The sequence below is a fragment of the Penicillium subrubescens genome (assembly GCF_028828155.1).
Source record: "Penicillium subrubescens strain IBT 31985 chromosome Unknown utg000006l_segment0_segment0, whole genome shotgun sequence".
Lineage (NCBI taxonomy): Eukaryota > Fungi > Ascomycota > Eurotiomycetes > Eurotiales > Aspergillaceae > Penicillium > Penicillium subrubescens.
In genome coordinates, this window is record NW_026643156.1 from 1,248,149 (window position 1) to 1,266,815 (window position 18,667).

An 18,667-nucleotide genomic window follows, 5' to 3' on the forward strand; every position below is an offset into this window, starting at 1 on the left:
TAGGCTGGAGAAGTCTCTGGTTGGGAGGAGGAAAGTTGACCTGGAAAGTTTCTGGGCGTTTGCTGGTCTGGTTTGCTGGTCTGGGCTGGTTCTTTGGGTCTCCGGATGCAATCATTGGGAAGCGGAGACTCCCGCAGAAGTCTCGGCCATGATTCATGTGCCCATCTGGGATGTTTGGCAGAGGGTTTCTCGGCGGATGGAAGGCAGTATCAGCGATTGAGAAACTATAAAAGAAACAAGATCGGAGGAGAACAGTACGCTAGGTCCACATAAACTAAAAGAGACTCGCACTAATGATACGAAGTGTACTGTACTTGCTTTTTCCAGAGAGGGCCGGTCGTTAAATACTTGGTTCTTTAGACTTGGAGGGCCTATTATTTCTTACTGAGTAAGCAAATATTATACTAGAGACTTATAAGATAAATGGCTATTCTTTTATATATCGTTTAAAGTACGATGAAGTCTTCTATTCTATTGTTCATACCCAAGAACTATATGCAGTACACATACATGTCCTCGTACACTCGCTTTTACTGCTGATCGGGACGGAAGGCGGTGTGGCCGAAGCTCCGCAGAAAAAAAAAACCCTCCAAAAAAAGACAAGAGGGATCACCACAGTACTGAACAGCAACACCATGCCGGCTTTGGCAAACGATACGTTCGATTTGCCTCTGGCAAAGAGGCAAAAGACGGTTCTCGAAGAAAAATCTCGTGGATCGTCCCGTGGAGGCTCCAAAATCTTTGCGCCATTCCGGGTACGTTTGGGATTGAGACAAAGTTGACCCCAGAAGAGATTGGCTCTTGAATGCCATTGATGGTTCTTTAGAAACTGACTTGATTTTTTCTTGCCATTTTTACAGACACTAGGACTTGTGTCACCAACTTCCGTCCCCTTCACATACGTGCGCCTAGGCAAATCCACGTTCCAAATTACCACTTCGGTGGGCCATTCCCTGCAGACCTACGACGTGCGCAAAGGTTTGAACCTCATCTTCTTGACTCGACCGCAAACCCCGGAATCTATCACAGCTACCTATGCCTGGCAAGACAAGGTCTTCGCAGCCTGGGGCCACCTCCGACCTCGGTCCCCCGGTGGCATCTGGGTTTTCAAGCGTGGAAAGCGCGTGGCATCTCTGGATAGCCCTGGACTCGACGCGCCCATTGAGCGACTCGCAGTTTTCGGTTCGTGGGTGGTAGGCTGCTGGTCAGGTGGTCTGGAAGTCTGGAAGACCGGCAGCTACGAGCACTATGCTAGTCTGCGTCCCCGGACAGGGCCCGGCGCATCAGGAGATCGGGTCTACTCTGGTATTATGTGCAACATGCCCACTTATCTCAACAAGGTCTTCGTCGGCCGGAACGATGGCGCAGTCGATATTTGGAACCTGCGCAGCGGAAAGCTCCTTCATACTCTCCAGCCACCGTCCGCCTCATCGCAGACGGGACCCGTGACAGCACTGCAGCCCACCCCGGCCCTGTCTCTTCTCGCAATTGCCCACAAGGATGGCTCTCTGGCCATCCAGAATGTTGATTCTGGCGAATTGGTCTTGTCGTTGAGGACTCCTGCCGCTCGAGCTGCTCCAGTCACTTCGATCTCGTTCCGTAGTGATGGGCTTGGCGCGGGCCACGATGGCCGCATGGCCGGCGTGATGGCCACGGCCGCTAGTGGCACTGGGGATATCACCATGTGGGATTTGAACAATGGTGGTCGCGTGGCGGGTATCCTTCGAGGTGCCCACCGAGTATCCAGCGCCGAGGCGGCAATGGGTGTGAATCGAGTCGAATTCTTGGACGGCCAACCCGTTCTGGTCTCATCCGGTGATGACAACGCGTTGAAGACATGGATTTTCGATGAAACCCCATTCTCGCCCATTCCTCGGCCATTGCATTCCCGGGCTGGTCATTCAGCTGCCGTCAATACCGTGGACTTCCTCCCAGCATCTTCGGATGGCTCCGACTCCGGCGGGAAATGGCTTCTCAGTGCCAGCAAAGATTGTAGCATGTGGGGACTCAGCCTTCGCAAAGACAGTCAGAATGCAGAACTCTCCCAGGGCAATGTGGAGCGCAGGGCTAAGAAAATGGGCCCATCAGACCAGTCCAATGCGACCTCGGCCGAGGTGCTCAAGGCGCCTGAGATCACCTGCATCGCCAGCTCGCTTAACCGCGATGGTGGGATGGGTGTCACTACCGCAGGCCCGGTTTGGTCCAACACCAAATTTGGCAGCACTGATGTCTCCAATGCCACCGGCTGGGAGAGCGTCGTCACCGGTCATCGGGGCGACAAACATGCTCGCACCTGGTTCTGGGGCAAGAAGAAGGCCGGACGCTGGGCGTTTGCGACTAGCGATGGAACGGAAGTCAAGGTATGCCAAGTTCCCCTCTAACGTTTCATATGGGAAAGGTTGTCACTAACCAGTCTCCTTCTTGTATAGAGCGTCGCAATGTCCCAATGTGGCACATTTGCAATCATCGGATCGGCCGGTGGTGCTATCGACATGTTCAATATGCAGTCCGGCCTTCATCGCCAAAGTTTCCCTCCTCGCTTGCCCAAGTCCCGGAATCCCAAGATTCAACCCGTAGACCATTCGGCCTCGAAGCATACCAAGGCTGTGACGGGTCTCATGGTTGATAACTTGAACCGGACAGTGATCAGTTGTGGCCTGGACGGCAAAGTCAAGGTTTGTTCTTCGTTACTATCTCTTTTTACCTTTCACACTCGGTTCCGCTGACCAAACTCTCTCTCGGTTAGTTCTGGGATCTTCTTAAGGGCACCTTGATCGACCAGCTAGACTGGCACCCCATGGCGGCCATCACGGGGCTCCGTTATAGCAAGACCAGCGAGTTGGTCGCATTCAGCTGTGATGATCTCTCCATCCGCGTGGTCGATCTCGAGACCCGAAAGCTTGTTCGTGAGTTCTGGGGTTGTGTCGGTCAGGTCAATGATTTCATCTTCTCCAATGATGGACGATGGATCGTGGCCGCCTCGATGGATTCCGTGATCCGGGTGTGGGATCTGCCCACGGGGCATCTCATTGATATTTTCCGAGTGTCGAGTACCTGTGTCTCGCTGGCGATGTCCTCGACTGGTGAGTTCCTTGCCACGGCCCATGCCGGCAGCATTGGAATCAGCCTCTGGAGCAATCGCAGTCTATTCATGCCTATCTCTACCAAGAACTTGGATGAGGACGTCATTGAGGATGTTGGCGTGCCTACTTCATCTGGTGAAAGCGGTGCAGGACTTGTCGAAGCCGCCTTCGTGGATGCACCGGAAGTGGACGAGACCGATGGACCGGTGCTGGCCACCGACCAGCTCCAGAAAGACATGGTCACTTTGAGTTTGGTTCCCAAGAGCAGATGGCAGGCACTGCTTCACCTAGACTCTATTCGGGTATGTTTTTCTATTTTCTTCTTCTTCAATCTGCACTTCTACCGGCGGCCCAATTGAGATTGCAGTTGATTAACGATATCCTAGGAACGCAATCGTCCGAAGGAGGCACCCAAGGCCCCCGAGAAGGCGCCATTCTTCCTTCCCTCCCTTCTTGGCTCTGGTAACTCGCAGTCTGCTAGCGAAACCGCCGCGGCCGATGCGGCAGAGTTGGAAGCTCTCACCCAAAACGCCGCCGCCGAAAGATCCCGAATCTCCAAAATGCAGTCTGGTGCCCTGGGCTCCTCAGAGACCCCTATTTCGCGATTGCTGGAATCTGGCCATCTTTACGGTACATACGACCCGCTCATCGAGCATCTCAAGTCTCTGTCACCCGCCCGGGCTGATCTGGACATCCGTTCTCTGGATCCTCGAGTACGCAACGGCTTCTCGGAGCTGGCGACCTTTGTCCAGGCTCTTACCGCACGCCTCAAGCTGCGAAGAGATTTCGAATTGGTCAATGCTTGGATGGCAGTGCTCTTGAAGATCCATGCCGACACCGTGGGACTCTGCTCCCACCGAGATGAACCTGAATACCGACTCCTGCGCGAGGCTCTGACCTCCTGGGCTCGCGAGCAACAACAAGAGGGTGATCGTTTGGCTGGTCTTGTTGGATACTGCCGTGGTGTCGCAGGATTCCTCCGGTCTGCCCGTTAATGTACTACGACGGGTCAAAAGGAGGGGTGGGTTAAGATGTGTGGGGTTTGTCTACAATGTGTATAGACTAAACCGGCGTATAAATCAGGAGCATAGCACCTTTACTTGTTATAAATATTACCTTGATGAAATATCAGTAAAATAAAGATTCTCAAGACACTCCTGTATTCGATCTTTGATTTAACATGCCCGGTTTAGAGTATAGGCTGATCTATGGTGATGAAGATTCAACTGCCGGCATCGCATGGTGGATACTCACCATCTCCCTCCAGCGCCCACCAAATTTTGCGGCTGCAAATCCACTTGGACCATCACTATTCCCCATCCTATCAAATCACCACTAAAATCTAGGGATATTTCCCCCCACCACTACCGCTTACGCCCTCTAGTGATCCTTCGGTGGCCATGGGAATCCCGTACCTGACCAAGCATCTTCTCCCCTACGCCGATTCGGTCCTACTTGGTGGGGGCCCGGATGACCAGAACCTAGACCAGACGCCGTGTGTGCGAGCGGTTGTTATCGACGGCCCCAGTCTAGTTTATCATGTCTACTACCGATTGCTGGCCTGGATGGGCCCTGTCCATGATGTCCTCGATATGCAGCCGACTTGCAATGAAGTGAGTCGGGCGGTTGTGACTTGTCTCGTGGAATTGTCCCGCCGGGGCATCGAAATGTAAATCATCCCACACTACATCGAAAAGCCCACCATTCTTCTTTATCTTACTATGTTCATTTCCTTCTTTGGCCCTTGCTGACCAAAGTCCAAGACACAAAATCTGCTTCGATGGGGCTCTGCCCGTCTCCAAGCGAGAAACGCGACGGGCACGAATTGAAAAGTCCAGGCATCGACTGGAATTGTCTCGCCGCAGGGCTCCCACATCAACCAACGAGTGGCGTGAAGAAGTTACCATCCCACCCACGCAGCTGTGGCAGGGTCGAAACCTCCCTGCACGTTGGAGAAATCTCCCCGAGAACCCTTTCATGGTCTCTGCAGTCTTTGAGGACCTGCGGACTCGATGGAGTAGAGAGCAGATCCTACAAGAGACACAATGTGACCCGAGTCATCTGCCAGACGGCGATTATCCCTGGGTGGAGATCACAGTGATGGTCCCGGGAGAGGCAGATGTAGAATGTGCGCACGTGTCAAGACTCACTGGCTCGGCCATCCTCACAAACGACTCGGACTTGATAGTCCATGACCTAGGGCCGCATGGCGAGGTTGTGTATCTGAATTCGGTGCAATTGGTCGAGGACACTGAGGATAAAGCCAGCTCGCAAATACGAGCTATGCGATTGCATCCTAAGGAACTTGCTCATCGACTGGGAATTAAAGATATTCCGCGTTTAGCCTACGAGTTGAACGAGAACCCCCATCTTGGTTTCTCGGAACTCGTGCGCCGGTCCAAAGAGAACCAGGGAGTGATAGACCACTCTGATAAATATCATGATTTCCTTCGTGAATACCAGCCCGACACTGAGCGTTCCTTCGCAGTTCGAGGCTCTGCATACGTCCAGAACTTGGACCCTCGAGTATCTGAGCTGTTCTGGCAGTACGAGCTCCCTGAGGTCTTTTGTGAAGCCGATGAACCGCACATATACCTAGGGATTCTCTTCGAGGATCATTCTCGGCGATGTGCCTGGGAAGTTGGCCGCTTTTATAGAGCCCTGGGTTATTCACTTCTTAATCAGGCACATTCGCCAGCAAGGCAATTTACCACCATCTGCGAGTTTGTCCGCCGAGGAACCCGGATTATCGCCGAGCAGATTACCCTAGGTGGCTCCAAGACTGTGGCTTCGGACCTATCGATGCTCCAGAAACGTCTAGATCTCGCCCGGGGTGTATTCAAAGCTGCTGATCCGTCAACCTTCTGGGTGATGTTTGCCATAGCTGAGATCTATCGTGACCCCTCGAGCCAGACTTCACTTCCAGGTGCGGTGCAGTTGGAGCGATACCTGACAAGAGGATTCGTTGGAAAAGGAACAGAATGGACAGACGTCCATCTTCTTGCCCAGATTCACGCCGTCCTATATTCGCTCCGGGTGCTACAGCAGCTCGTACGCTTCTTACCGGATGATAACCTTTCGGGCTCAAACCGGCTTATGCTCAGCAATCTTCCCCCTTTGCACAGTCTTCTTCTGTCACGTCAAGAAATCATTCAACGATTCTCAAGTAGTGGCGAGCTGGCTCATGGCTTGGTTTACCAATTGTTCAAAACATACGGCTGAAGTTATGGATCGATACGGATGAATGAACACTCGGTCTTAGAGATCACGCAATGACATACATAACCAGTTCCCTCTGGTCATAATTCTGGATATACACATAAAAATCCCAATTTTAAGGGATGTTGTCCGAACAAAATCCAGTTGATAAAAACATCGCTAAGACCACGCAAAACCCAGAATGCAAAATAAGAGAGGAACGTTCGTTCCTGAGAGGGTGAGGACGAGCCCTCGAAACCTTCGTAAACAAATTTTGAACCCATCTGTAATGGATGAAAATAGAATGAAGAGCCAGAACCTTGCGGACAATGAACGAGAGAGCACATGGCCAAATTGCGACATGCCGCCGTTCTAGGTCAACTGGCCGCGGGTCTGAAGGAGGGCTGACCATTCTCATCACGCGGCTGGAGTGCGAATAATGTCGCCATGAACTTCTCCCTAATCTTCATCTAGACCACTAGGAAATGGCATAGGCAGCACCTCCAATGATAGAGAAATGGCACAAGGGGCATGAATGATAAGACCAAATCATCACTTTTCGGGGGCATCGGGGAGTCGTTCAATAACGTACTTTCCACGAGCGACGCTCATGATCGGAGCACCAGGGATTTTGCTAGGATGGATATCAGCACATTGAGCCTCAGTAGACATCGATAGATGGAAAAGGCTTACCGGATGCGTCGTTTGAGGTCACGATCGTTGGTAGCAACGATGTAGACGCGATGCTTAATAACACGATCAACTAGGCAGTCATCTGCATACGTTCCCTTGTGATCGCACTTGATTCGCTCAAATCGTGGGTCCTTGGCGACACGCAGGGCCAAACGGTATTTCTGTCCCAGTTTTTCCAATTCTGCAAGCACACAATCGGTGATGATCGGAATACATTTGGCATATAGGCAGTCCATCATGGTCGGAATGACCTCCAATTTGTGCTGAATGGTGTGAGAGATAAAATTGGTGTCGACGAGCACCGAATAGGGCGGGGAGAGGGCGGTGTTGTACTGGAAGAAGAGGGAAGAAGGGGCCTGGGGTCTGCAGCCGTCGCCAATCTCCATCAGTATTCGCCATGAGTCGATCGAAAGATACCGAGTACGTATGTCACTCACGCTTCTCGCACCACTTCATCCTTGCCAGATTTCCCGGCTTTGTCGTTCTTGTCTGTCTTGTCATTTGCCTTCCTAAACCTCAGTCAGTATGATAAATCTTCCAAGATACGCGAAGGAGAGGCGAGGGTAGCGGAGACTGACAGGCGACTGTCGCGTAGCTGAATCGTGCGCTTTGCTACTGCAAACTTGCGAGTCTTCTTCTGGACGCCCATCTTGACGTTGCTGACGAGAAGGTGAAGGGAGGTGGAGGCGGTAGTGTTGGTGATGGCGGTGATGGTTGGTGATGGTTGGTGATGTCTACAGAGAAAAAAGATAAAAGATTTTGGGAGTTGCTTATCGGTTCTCTGTTATCGCCTTATCGCCTTATCGATCGGTGCTTATCGATAGTCTTATCGGAGTGGACACCTGACCAACCAAATTGCCTAAATTGCGGGATCTCTTAGCTACAGAGACTAGAGACCAGCTACTAGTGTCTCTCTGCATGATGATTCCAATGCGATGAGTCATTCAAGAACCTTTTACCTATGATATTATTTTCGTCTGCTTTTTCCAAAATACTCCGCCCCGCGATACTTGAGAGTGGAATTGCCCTTGAAGCTCACGACTGGAGCGTCATTACTGAATACAAACATGCGTGAAGCTGTGAAAATGCCATCGTCTGCCGAGAAAACTTTTAGCATCTATGAGATTACCGAGCATATCCTTCTCCACCTGAACGATCATGTGGAAATAATCCGAGTCCAGCGCGTTTGCCGTGCCTGGAAAGATGTCATTCAAACATCCCCAGCGCTTCAGAGTGCTTGCTGGTATCAACCCTCCAATGACAGGAATTCCCAAAAGCGTTCAATCTCGGACCAGCAAACACAATCATGGAGATTGAATCCAGCTTTCAACCAGATAGGCGTCTCAATATCCGAAGATTCCATCAAAGGAGTACATCTAGCAGACAATATTCAAGAAAAGGGTGATTTCAGCCTGCAGAAACGCATCTACGACAAACCTGGATCATGGACAACCATGCTGGCCACGCAGCCCCCCTGTCAGCGAATTTCGGTTGAATGCTACGGCAACTATTCCGGTGATGAAACAATGTTATCAAGCCACCGGCTTCTATTTTGAAAACTCTCAAACTAACAAATTCCAGTCACTATCTCATTGAATCCACGACAGGCTGTTTCCTTATGGGCGATATCATGGCCGTTCTAGCAGAATGTCAGAATCGACAGGAATGTGGGATAGATCGCTGGGCTGGAGTACGCCACTATACAGGCCGGTTACTCAGATGGTCAGAGAGCTACTGGGATGATAATGCTGACTGGAAAATGCATGCCCAAATGTCGAATGATGTATCTGTCAAAGTCGCCGTCACGATACCTTGGGGAGGACCGGAATGTCCTGCATTTTCCCTTCGGCGTCTCCATGGCAGCAAAGTCTTTCTGCATGAAATGATCTTGCATAAGATGATCACTGATGATGATAGTGAATATCAGTGGGATTACTGGTACCATGGGGGCTCCCTCGGGAAACCTGTGTGCCAGACAGAACCATATAAGGCAAACCTGCTGGTTGTACAGCAGCTTCAGGAAGGGTATCTGTCGAATTGCAGTCATATCTTCCGCCTACTCTCTGATGTGAAGTAATTATTAACGCTAAGTATCTCTTTTGCCCTAACATCACTTAGGATCTAGAGTTTTTCGCACAAATACATATTGATGGATTAATTTATGTACGGATCTATAAGGCAGTCGCCCTGGTTGCCGGTAGGTCACCAGAGAACTAGATCCAAAAACATGAAATCACTTCTACCTCTTACCTCTTTGATGCCTCCTCCTGCTCTATGTACTAATATCCGACCGCTTAATAACTTGATGGGGAAGAAAGAATAGAGAAGGTTCTTATATCTTATTTCCTCATCAGACTACCCATTCATAGTGCCCTCGGAAACCTACCGGTAAGCAACTTGTGAAGTTGTGTAATTTTCTTGGAGAATCAAGACTCATGTGAAATAAAGGTTTAGGGTCAAAGCCACTGGCACTGATCTTATAGAACTTGATAAATACATTATTATTTGGCCGCGATATGGTGATGGACACTTTTTAGCCTCTCTGAATGGCGTCATGAAAACTAGCACATAGAAGGCGGGGAACCAAAACAGTATATCGTGTTACAAGCAATGATCTATTAAACTAGATAAATATAGAGGTGATTCTCACCTGCTCCTACCTACTATAGCTTCTTGCTCTGTCTATTATGTACTTGCCCTACTTACACCCGGTCGCGCAAGTTACAGACCCTACTACTTACGCGGGCGACACCCGTCCGACTACTAACTACTACACCTAAGCCTACTATATTACGCGGCTAGTTCTTAATATACTCTTAGCCCTAAACTAGGATCAAATTCGACCTAAGGGGGGAATTGCTAAAACGACGATATAAGATTGCTAATCACACGATACACACGTATTTAGGATTTAGCATAGTATGAAAAGCTATAAGTTACCGTAATGACTAGTAAGCACCTATAGCGAATAGGAGAAGCGGGATTAATTAATCGAGGCTTTTGGATAAATTAAATATTTAATTAAAGAAGAGAAATCTACAGAAGGCACACGTTAAGGTATCCTTATAGGGTAGAATAGTACTTCGGGTAGAAAAAAGCCAAGTCCTACGTATTTATAGGAATATATATAAAACTATATATAAAAGTAGATTAGCTATGACCTAGAATATTGTAGTAGTAAGTATAGTAAGTACTATCTCTACATTTTCCGATATACCCTCTTAGCCTCTTAGCTAAAGTAGGGAGAGTCTGGAGGCACCACCTGGGGCCTGATTTCTGCTTGATTACTAGCCTTTCACGCCCGTTAATTACCAATTTAACCACCCCCTTCCTTCTTACATACACGCATCTGTTCCACCTTATCTTCTATCTTCTGCTACTACTAGGAAAGTCACATGACCCACACACTAATTCAAATTAAAATCTATCTACCACCCCTCCCCCCTACCCCTACCAACAACCATAGATTCTTCATAGTCTATTTTACTACCTACACTACCACTAGACCCACCACAATTCTACGAAACCCGTGACCTTGTAAGGAAGGCCCTCCAGGAATCTGCTACTAAACAGGGTTTTGCCCTAGTAGTAAAGAGATCTGATAGAAAGAGGGTTGACCTATATTGTTCTCTTTGGCCAGATCCTACCAAGAAAGGTCCTTCGGTCTCATCTAAGGCTAAATCTCGCGAGGTTATCAAGATTGGGACTAATTATATACACAAGATTTAAATCTGGCTACGGAAAGATAGGAAAAACGTTATTCTAGACCGTTATGAGGTTGTAGTTAAACATAGTAACCACAATTATAGCCTAATTCCACTAAATCTTCTAGTTAAACTTCGGCAAGAAAAGAGAGGAGAAAAGGAAGAGCGACTTATCGATTACTTTGAAAAGGGCCTAAAAGCTATAGCAATCTCAATGCTTTTAGAGTCTGAGAAGAGTCTCCCGAACTTAAAAGACCTCTAAAAACTCTACGCCCGAACGAGATCAATTTTCCTTACTGGTTGTATATCGATTAAAGCAGTGATAGAGAGCCTACCTAGGTAGATTATACAATATAAATTAAATAATAGGCAGCGGCTAATCAGATTCCTTTTTATCTTAAGGATTAGCCTTTAATTTCTTCGTGTTTATCTAAATGTTCTATAGATAGATACTATATATAAGACTAATCGGTAAGATAGGATAAATAAGAGAAAGATAAGAGAAAAGTAAGAGAAAGATAAGAGAAAAGTAAGAGAAAGATAAGAGAAAAGTAAGAGAAAGATAAGATAAAACTAATTTACTTAGGCTAACTAGGTATAATATACTAATGATTAATATTGTCGGATAAACCTTAACAAGGAAAACCTTCTACGTAGCTTATTACTTTGTTAATAATAAGCAAGAATCGTTGTATCTTTAGATATTTTAAGCTCTTTAAATATAGCTTATATAAGCAAAGATTTAAGCTCTACGTATTATCTTCTCCGACGACGCAGACTCTCTTCTTAACGTATATAGAGAGATCTTTAAGGATTTAACTTATATACTCTGTCTCTAGTATATTATAAAGAGTATTGAAACTTATATACGGCTAATAATTTCAAAGTAATTACTCTTATAAGACCTTAATTTAGACGTTCTAAAGAAGACTATCGAGGAATAGTAATCTGTCGGATTTACAGGGTCAGCATAAATCCTTCTGCGTGCACAAGCAAGCGAGTGTGCACGGTTGGTCAAATCAGTATACGATTGGCGAAGAATTGTATAGGTTAGGTCAGGTCGTCGTACGATTCGGCTCAGAATCGGAAGTTAACTTATAATAGAAGAATGCTCCAACTTCATCACAATCATTAAACTTGATTCAACTAGCTATGGAAAACAGGCAGTATTTATAATCTTCATGAAATCGAGGCAATACGTCAGAATAGAATCTCATAGAAATCAGGAGAATAGAGTGTTGAAGCTCTTTCGTTATGTATGCAGTCTGTTGATATCAATCGTTGAAGATCGTCGTCACGTGTACGTTCCGTCGCATTCTATCAAATTCGATAACTCTCATAGGCTTATGCACCCATTCATGTTGACATAATCTATTAAGGCTAAGTTTATATAGATTATATCGGATTTACGCTGTGTGCATAAACCCTAGGGCGTGTGCTTGTAGGCGCACACAGGTCGATCGAATACCACGATTATAGAAGAGTGACGAAGGTGTAATAGAGGTAGGTCGGCAGCGAACAGGTTGAATAGTAGAGGGTTAACACAGTTTAATCAGAATTACCTTGAGCTCTATTCGTGAGTGAAAATGGTGTCAAACTTATTTAATTTAACTAGGGAAACAGGCAGTATTTATAACTTTTGGGTATATAGCAGAATATCACAGGAAAAGACTGATAAAAATCCGAAATAATATAGGGGTATACAAGAGTGTTAGGAAACTCGTTGTTCTTTCTATCCGATGCAATAGTTGATAATCAGTATCGTATATCATAAAGCGGTGTATCGGGGATACAGATTTATGTATCCGATTGTATTAACGCGCGTATATATCCACGGGCTCGCTTAATGTAGGGATATATGTCAACATGTGTGTGTGTGCGTATCCCTGCAATAAGCGAGCGCATGCATGCATGCGCGCGCTAATGCAATCGGATGCATAAATCTGCATCCCTATACACCGCTTCATGATATACGATGCTGATTATCAACTACTGCATCAAATGGAAAAAGCAACGAGTTTCCTAACACTCTCGTATGCCCCCATGTTATTTCGGACTTTCATGACTCTTTTCTTGTGACATTCTGCTATGTACCCAAAGTTATAAATACTGCCTGTTTCCCTAGTTAAATTGAATAAGTTTGACGACAATGTCATAAGTTTGACACCATTTTCACTCACGAATAGAGCTCAAGGCAATTCTGATTAAACTGTGTTGACCTTCCACTGTTCAACCTGTTCGCTGCCGACCCACCTCTATTGCACTTTCGTCTCTCTTCTATAATCGTGGTATTCGATCGACCTGTGTGCGCCTACAAGCACACCACCTCAGGGTTTATGCACACAGCGTAAATCCGACAGTTCTCATATATAAACGTGTCCTCTAGGTTCCAGGCGCCCCCGGAGACTCAAGACCCGTGTTTATTCCTAATACCGTCACAGTTACCCTGACCCTAACCCTTTATGGATATAGGGCGCTCCATTCGTAGTGGTCCGAGTCTCGCCACTATTACTTCCAGGTATATCAAGCTAGAGTCCGAGACTGTATTCCCCGCCCGACCTATTATCCTCCACGGTAGACTGAACCCTACCCTAGGGTCCACCATCCAGATCCTAGACCTATCAACTAGACCTAGAGCTTTCTTCGGTAGGTGCCTCAGATCACTTGATTTATACGCAATCAAATTATCACTTCCTAGGATTTGGATCTATCTCAAGGTCCTATTTCATTTTGACAACCCTTTATTACATCGGTACTAGCATCTGCAATTGTATCGGAGTCCATACTATTGAAGATACTGGAAGAAGGGCTGCGAGACTCTCTATTTTTGATCTTATTCCAATGTTTTTAGGAGGCGGCTATAAATTTGGAGCTCGGCTGCTAGGGATCTCCCTTAGATCCTAGGGATTTCTCCACCGTTTATTTGCGTCTGTAGTGTTTCTAGAAGCCACTGTATATATTATTATACAGGCTCAAATAATAACGATTTCGTTGAAAAATCAGGCATAAACTTACGGAGTTTTGGTAAGCCTTATTACCAGAATTTTATTAGCTTCTATTAAATTTAATCCAGATAGCTAGTACGCTTTTTCAATCAGGATCGCCGCTTCGCGTGATGGCCGCATAGAGACGGTTAACGCAAGAGGTTGGGAGGATATTCCTGATATGATTGCAAAAATCGAGACCCAGGATTTGGCAACTACGACGTGGGTATGAGTGAACGTGGTGGGACTGCAATTGTCGTGGTAGGAGTTGGCTGGGATGACTGGTACAAGGGCCTCCAGTCTAAATGTACACCTCCATACATTGATATCAAAGGAGACCCCCATACGATCAGGTTCTCGGAGAAATTTACTACGATGAAATACAAGTCCTATACCCACATTGAGGATCGCTCCACAGTTCTGTGGAAGAAAAAGTACGGTACAGCCTCCCGCGAAACATGTTGTTTACTGGGAGTGCGATTGGAGACAACAGAAAAGGTATCTTGGATAATATCGATTTTGCTTTAAATTCCCCTTTGAACACCTACCCCATTGACGACGGCTCAGCTATACTGTATCAATGGCAAACTTTTGTCATTGTGGGCCTCGCTCACAGGTAACGCCCTGGTAGTATATAAGGGCAATTTGAATCCTTCTTGTTATTCTTTCCAACTCTTCTCCTAAAGACAGTTGCCCCTTTCATCCGCGACATGTCTCCTCCCAAGGAAACTGGAGGCAGAGAGCAATCGCCTTCCGAACAGGCCGCAAAATGCTCCAACTATTAAGTCCAGATTGTCATATACCATTTCTGAGCAACCTGGCGTAGCTTTCTGCGATCGAGTTTGTTTGACTTTGTCCGTGGGATCCGGTTAACAAGCAAAAACAAGTGAGGCATCATGTGTTTCGGTAGCGTGCTCTTAACTCCATTCTGCATCTCCTCCACCAATTGATACAAGCTGACATGTTGAGTGATCGGTGAAATTGTTATCGCCGAATCAGGGGAATTCGGAAAAATGTTCGTTGGGGCATGGGCCAGATAAAGAAAGGCCACCAAAACAGGGTCTTGAACGCCATTGATCTCGCCCAGTATGTCTACCACGACACAATCATCAGGCGAAATACTTTTACGGAGGACATGCTCGACCTCTGTTGCCTCAACACGTTCGCCATTTAGCTTTAACAACGTATCTTTCCGTCCCATGTGCTCGACTGTGCCATCATGCAGATATCGACCAAGGTCTCCAGATCGATAGATTCGGGAATTAGTTGCGCGGGATGGGTAGAGATTAGCAATCCACCGAGGAACAGCACTCAGGAAGCCAACGTCGGGCTTTTGACAGAGGTCGTCCAAGTACCCACGAGAAAGGTTGGGGCCCTCTATCAAGATCTCACCAATACTGCCAATGGGCACCGGACGCTCAGGGGAGGCTGGATTAGCAATCCAAATAGCGCCGCTGCCAGCCTTCCCGACAACCGCATTCCGGCCTGGTTCAGGAGCATCGTTATAAGCACAGAAGGTAGCCGCCTCGCTCATTCCATATTGATTCACCAGCTTGACATGAGGGGTCCATTTTAACAGCAGGTCATTTGACATGGACTCACCCCCAATGCAAACCAAATCCAAAGACGGGACATCTCGCGGGTCAATTTGGATGGCAACCGTGGGAGTGAGAAAGGTCATGTTCGCTCGCAAAGTATTGATGTTTTTGATCAGAGCTGGGATGGTTTTTTCGGGAGTTGGAACGCAACAACAACCGCCAGCAGCCAAAGCTGTCAGGTAATCATTGTTACTGATATCGAATGCATAATCATCAAACTGGAGGACTCGTGAATGACGGGCCAAACCAAGGACCCGGTTGTAATCGCGAATCGCGGTGGCATATGATCGGTGTTCCTGAATAATGCCTTTGGGCTGGCCTGTGCTGCCAGAGGTGAATAATATCAAACAGGCGTTTCTCGGTTTCACTGTGGGACAAATCGTGCCGGTAGCTTTGGGGAGGGTTTTAACGTTCCAGGCGACCGGGATTATAGTCTCCACAAGCGAAGCATAACTTGATACGTATGCAGGGGATGTGAGCATGATATTCACGCGAGCACGGTCGACCACTGATTTAAGAAAGACAGGTGGGTCGGAGGCGTTGATGGAGATATAGGCACCGCCGGCTTTCATGATGGCCAGACGAGCGACAATAGCCCACATCGACTTTTCAAAACAGCTGAGCACAAAGATTTCAGGACCAACGCCAATGCTCAGAAGGTACTTGCCGAGGCGTGAGGTAAGGTCATCCAGCTCTCCATAGCTGAGATTACCATCCCATGAACAGACGGCGGGCGTCTCCGGATGGTGTTGGGCGAAGTCGAGCGCCATCTCATGCAGCAGCACCTCGTTGAAAGGGGAAACGTCCTTCGCGAAGCTTTGTGCGAGGAGGAGGTCTAGATCGGAATACAAATCCAGATCTTGCAAAGCAGTTAAAGGAGATTTATGAATCGAGTTCACGACCTTATTGAAACAATGAAGCAGACTCATCGCGAGATCCTTGGATATGCTTGAGTTAGAGAAGGTCAGGCTCGCGCGCAGGCTACTGTGGTCACCGGTAATATTGAGCCATAACTTCGGCCTAGTGATCTAGGATTATTTCGTGAGTCCGGATTCCGTAAATACTGGATCAAATACAATCTTACGGTTGAGTTCACAACATGAGGTGCCTCGTGAAAATGGAACTGATCATCAGTGTACCGAATGGCCGAGCTGAGAAAGCGACCCTGGCTATCGGGAGGTAAGGAATCACCAGGAAGTGCGAAACTAAGGCCAGCCTTAACTCGACAGAAGTCTCGAACGAGGTCCTTTAATAGACGATCCGCAGTGAATTCAAGGGAATACGACTCGGAATTAGGTTTGAACGTGTCACTTATGTAACAGGAATTGGACGAAGGATGTAACTCGAGGTATATGACCCTAGAGGGGGAAAAGCAGTTTATCACCAATGACCAACAAATATTGAAAACTGTTTCAATGTTGATAGCCAGGGCTAGTCGCTCGTCCAAATGTCTCCTGTATTGAGAATGAACCACCTCGACGATATGAGACGTATTGAGAGCAAGAGGGAGGCTGACGACTTCGCCTGGTACGAGATGGGAAACCTTGTCTTCCAGAATAGGGGTCAGGGGGATTGAGGTACCGGTATGAGTGTAATGGTCGATTGTTGTGATTGATGGCGCCATGGTGAAGGACGAGCGCGATATTCGACATACGATACAGATTCAGCGCAGGAAGCGATCCGGGGTTAAGTTATTTGCGGGAGATGTAACTGATTGAATGAAACAGGTTTCCATAGTCTCAATTTATAAGCTTTGGTCGAGTTGCTCTAACGTTGATTTGCAGTTCTAGACAGGAGAATTCCGATTTATATTTCATGATCAATGAATGCATAATAGTGGAGCCATAGGCAGTGCGGTCACAGCACGAATCCAGAGATTTTCTGATTTATCGATCCTCCTCTTCGTGCATTTACAGTCACAATGGCTGGAAATTTTTGGAGCGCAAAGAAGGCATTTGCTTCCGCGCCTGCCGTAAGACAAGTGCGGCAAACACCATGTTCCAATCAAAGGAGGCAGGCAGTGCATGCAAGCTGCGGACTAACATATCCTTTACTGTGCGTATTCCAGTTATGTGGGAAAAGTCAAGTCGCCATAGTAATCTTTCCCTACTAAGATCTCCATGGTTCACTACACTCCTTGCTTTTTCCGGTGTACAGCCAGTCTGTAAGCGGGTCTATGGCTTAACCATTCGAGGTTCCATCCTTGCTACAGTAAAAATCATGACGCGATGCATCATAATGCGACCAATTGTCCAGGTCTCGCGCATATAGTGCGCCCATGCTCGACCCACAAAGAACCATTTTTCTGATGAATCATCGCCTCGGTGTTAGCAGTGTTTCCTGGGAATTGATAGTCGCACCCCCAACTACTTAAGTATGTGACTGGGTTAGTTTTGGTAGCACCGGCTAGGTATTGTGTACACAGTTAAGTGGACAGCATATATGCTCCAAAGCAAAGGCCAAATTGTTTCATGGAGTGATGTGTAGATTCTCAGTCTGGTTGGAAAACACCCCTGGTTCCCACACGCCAGCCCTCAGCGGTCACAACACCGGAGTCGCAGCTTGGCGCAAGAATGCGTTCCTCAAGGAAGGGATGATATCCCTCGGAGGAGGATATATCCCGACAGTTAGTTACGGTGGTTAATTAACTAACGTAATTCGCTGTTTCGCCGCAAGAAATAGCCAGGGCTTTCAGGAACTGTTACTGCAAAGAAATGAGCTAACACAGTCAAGCTGGATCACGATATCCACCTACCCACACTTTTCCTATTATGCGGATTTAGACGAAGCTATTGCCATTTTGGATGCCTTGTCGCTGTTTATCGGGAAGGGCCTTGTTCAGAATGCCGGTCGGTTGGCACTCGTCAAATGTTGGACGGCTTAGCTGAAGGTTCATGACGCTCGCCCGCAGGTTCGCTAAAGCACTGAACTCTGCTTTTTCTCGTGTTCGGTTTTGAAGTCTTTTTGTTGGCCTTCGAGGGCGATCCTACAATCCATTGAGGGGAGTGGCGTCCCGAATACCCGTCAAGGAATGGTCCTGCAGCCATTCGAGTTAGTAACTTTTCTTTTCTACCTGATTGATATGCCTCCTACCCTACGTAAATTGGGCAATCCCTAGAAAAAGCAACAACAGCTAGATTCTGGTGTATGAAATCACCAAAATCGCTAATTTATCAAATAAATGAGAAATAACGGCCCTTGCCACTAATTACCCGAGATAGTCTTCTAAGTGACTAATCGAACCTCTTCCGTGTCATGTCTACAGAAGGTGTGCGCTGTTCCGCTCGCTTTAACGACGCTGTTCGTTGAATGGGCATGTGTATCTTTGAACCAGGGTCAGCGAGGTCACAAATTTGCGATGAGGACCTGTGTACTCCGTATTCGCGAAGCTTAAATCAATCATTAAT

General features: G+C 47.3%; 5 protein-coding genes across 5 annotated transcripts; 3 read left to right on the forward strand and 2 right to left on the reverse strand.

The window, feature by feature from the left end:
* Nucleotides 1-635: 635 nt before the first annotated feature.
* On the forward strand, nucleotides 636-4,078 carry N7473_008986 (rRNA-processing protein UTP21; the record flags this gene model as incomplete). The annotated part of the gene is made up of 5 exons (XM_057154925.1): nucleotides 636-755; nucleotides 861-2,360; nucleotides 2,430-2,675; nucleotides 2,747-3,385; nucleotides 3,470-4,078. The coding sequence occupies 5 exons, from the start codon at nucleotides 636-638 to the stop codon at nucleotides 4,076-4,078; spliced, it is 3,114 nt and encodes a 1,037-aa protein (XP_057006055.1).
* Nucleotides 4,079-4,483: 405 nt separating this feature from the next.
* Nucleotides 4,484-6,305, forward strand: N7473_008987 (PIN and XPG domain-containing protein; the record flags this gene model as incomplete). The annotated part of the gene is made up of 2 exons (XM_057154926.1): nucleotides 4,484-4,752; nucleotides 4,847-6,305. 2 exons carry the CDS (start codon nucleotides 4,484-4,486, stop codon nucleotides 6,303-6,305), a joined length of 1,728 nt encoding a protein of 575 aa, XP_057006056.1.
* A 528-nt stretch (nucleotides 6,306-6,833) lies between these two features.
* On the reverse strand, nucleotides 6,834-7,623 carry N7473_008988 (rRNA-processing FCF1 family protein; the record flags this gene model as incomplete). The annotated part of the gene is made up of 4 exons (XM_057154927.1): nucleotides 6,834-6,915; nucleotides 6,975-7,337; nucleotides 7,412-7,483; nucleotides 7,553-7,623. 4 exons carry the CDS (start codon nucleotides 7,621-7,623, stop codon nucleotides 6,834-6,836), a joined length of 588 nt encoding a protein of 195 aa, XP_057006057.1.
* A 319-nt stretch (nucleotides 7,624-7,942) lies between these two features.
* On the forward strand, nucleotides 7,943-9,152 carry N7473_008989 (F-box protein). The gene is made up of 2 exons (XM_057154928.1): nucleotides 7,943-8,502; nucleotides 8,556-9,152. The coding sequence occupies exons 1-2, from the start codon at nucleotides 8,042-8,044 to the stop codon at nucleotides 9,049-9,051; spliced, it is 957 nt and encodes a 318-aa protein (XP_057006058.1). The 5' UTR covers nucleotides 7,943-8,041; the 3' UTR covers nucleotides 9,052-9,152.
* A 5,022-nt stretch (nucleotides 9,153-14,174) lies between these two features.
* Nucleotides 14,175-17,027, reverse strand: N7473_008990 (putative NRPS-like enzyme). The gene is made up of 2 exons (XM_057154929.1): nucleotides 16,345-17,027; nucleotides 14,175-16,288 (listed from the first exon to the last, which is right to left on the reverse strand). The coding sequence occupies exons 1-2, from the start codon at nucleotides 16,882-16,884 to the stop codon at nucleotides 14,444-14,446; spliced, it is 2,385 nt and encodes a 794-aa protein (XP_057006059.1). The 5' UTR covers nucleotides 16,885-17,027; the 3' UTR covers nucleotides 14,175-14,443.
* Between the last annotated feature and the right edge of the window lie 1,640 nt (nucleotides 17,028-18,667).

Excerpts from the sequence above, each read along its gene's own strand:
- N7473_008989 (XM_057154928.1), top strand. The coding sequence starts at position 8,042 with ATGCGTGAAGCTGTGAAAATGCCATCGTCTGCCGAGAAAACTTTTAGC. Across the intron at positions 8,503-8,555 it reads TATTCCGGTGATGAAACAAT|TCACTATCTCATTGAATCCA; the intron begins GTTATCAAGCCA and ends AACAAATTCCAG.
- N7473_008990 (XM_057154929.1), bottom strand. The coding sequence starts at position 16,884 with ATGGCGCCATCAATCACAACAATCGACCATTACACTCATACCGGTACC. Across the intron at positions 16,289-16,344 it reads CTCATGTTGTGAACTCAACC|ATCACTAGGCCGAAGTTATG; the intron begins GTAAGATTGTAT and ends AAATAATCCTAG.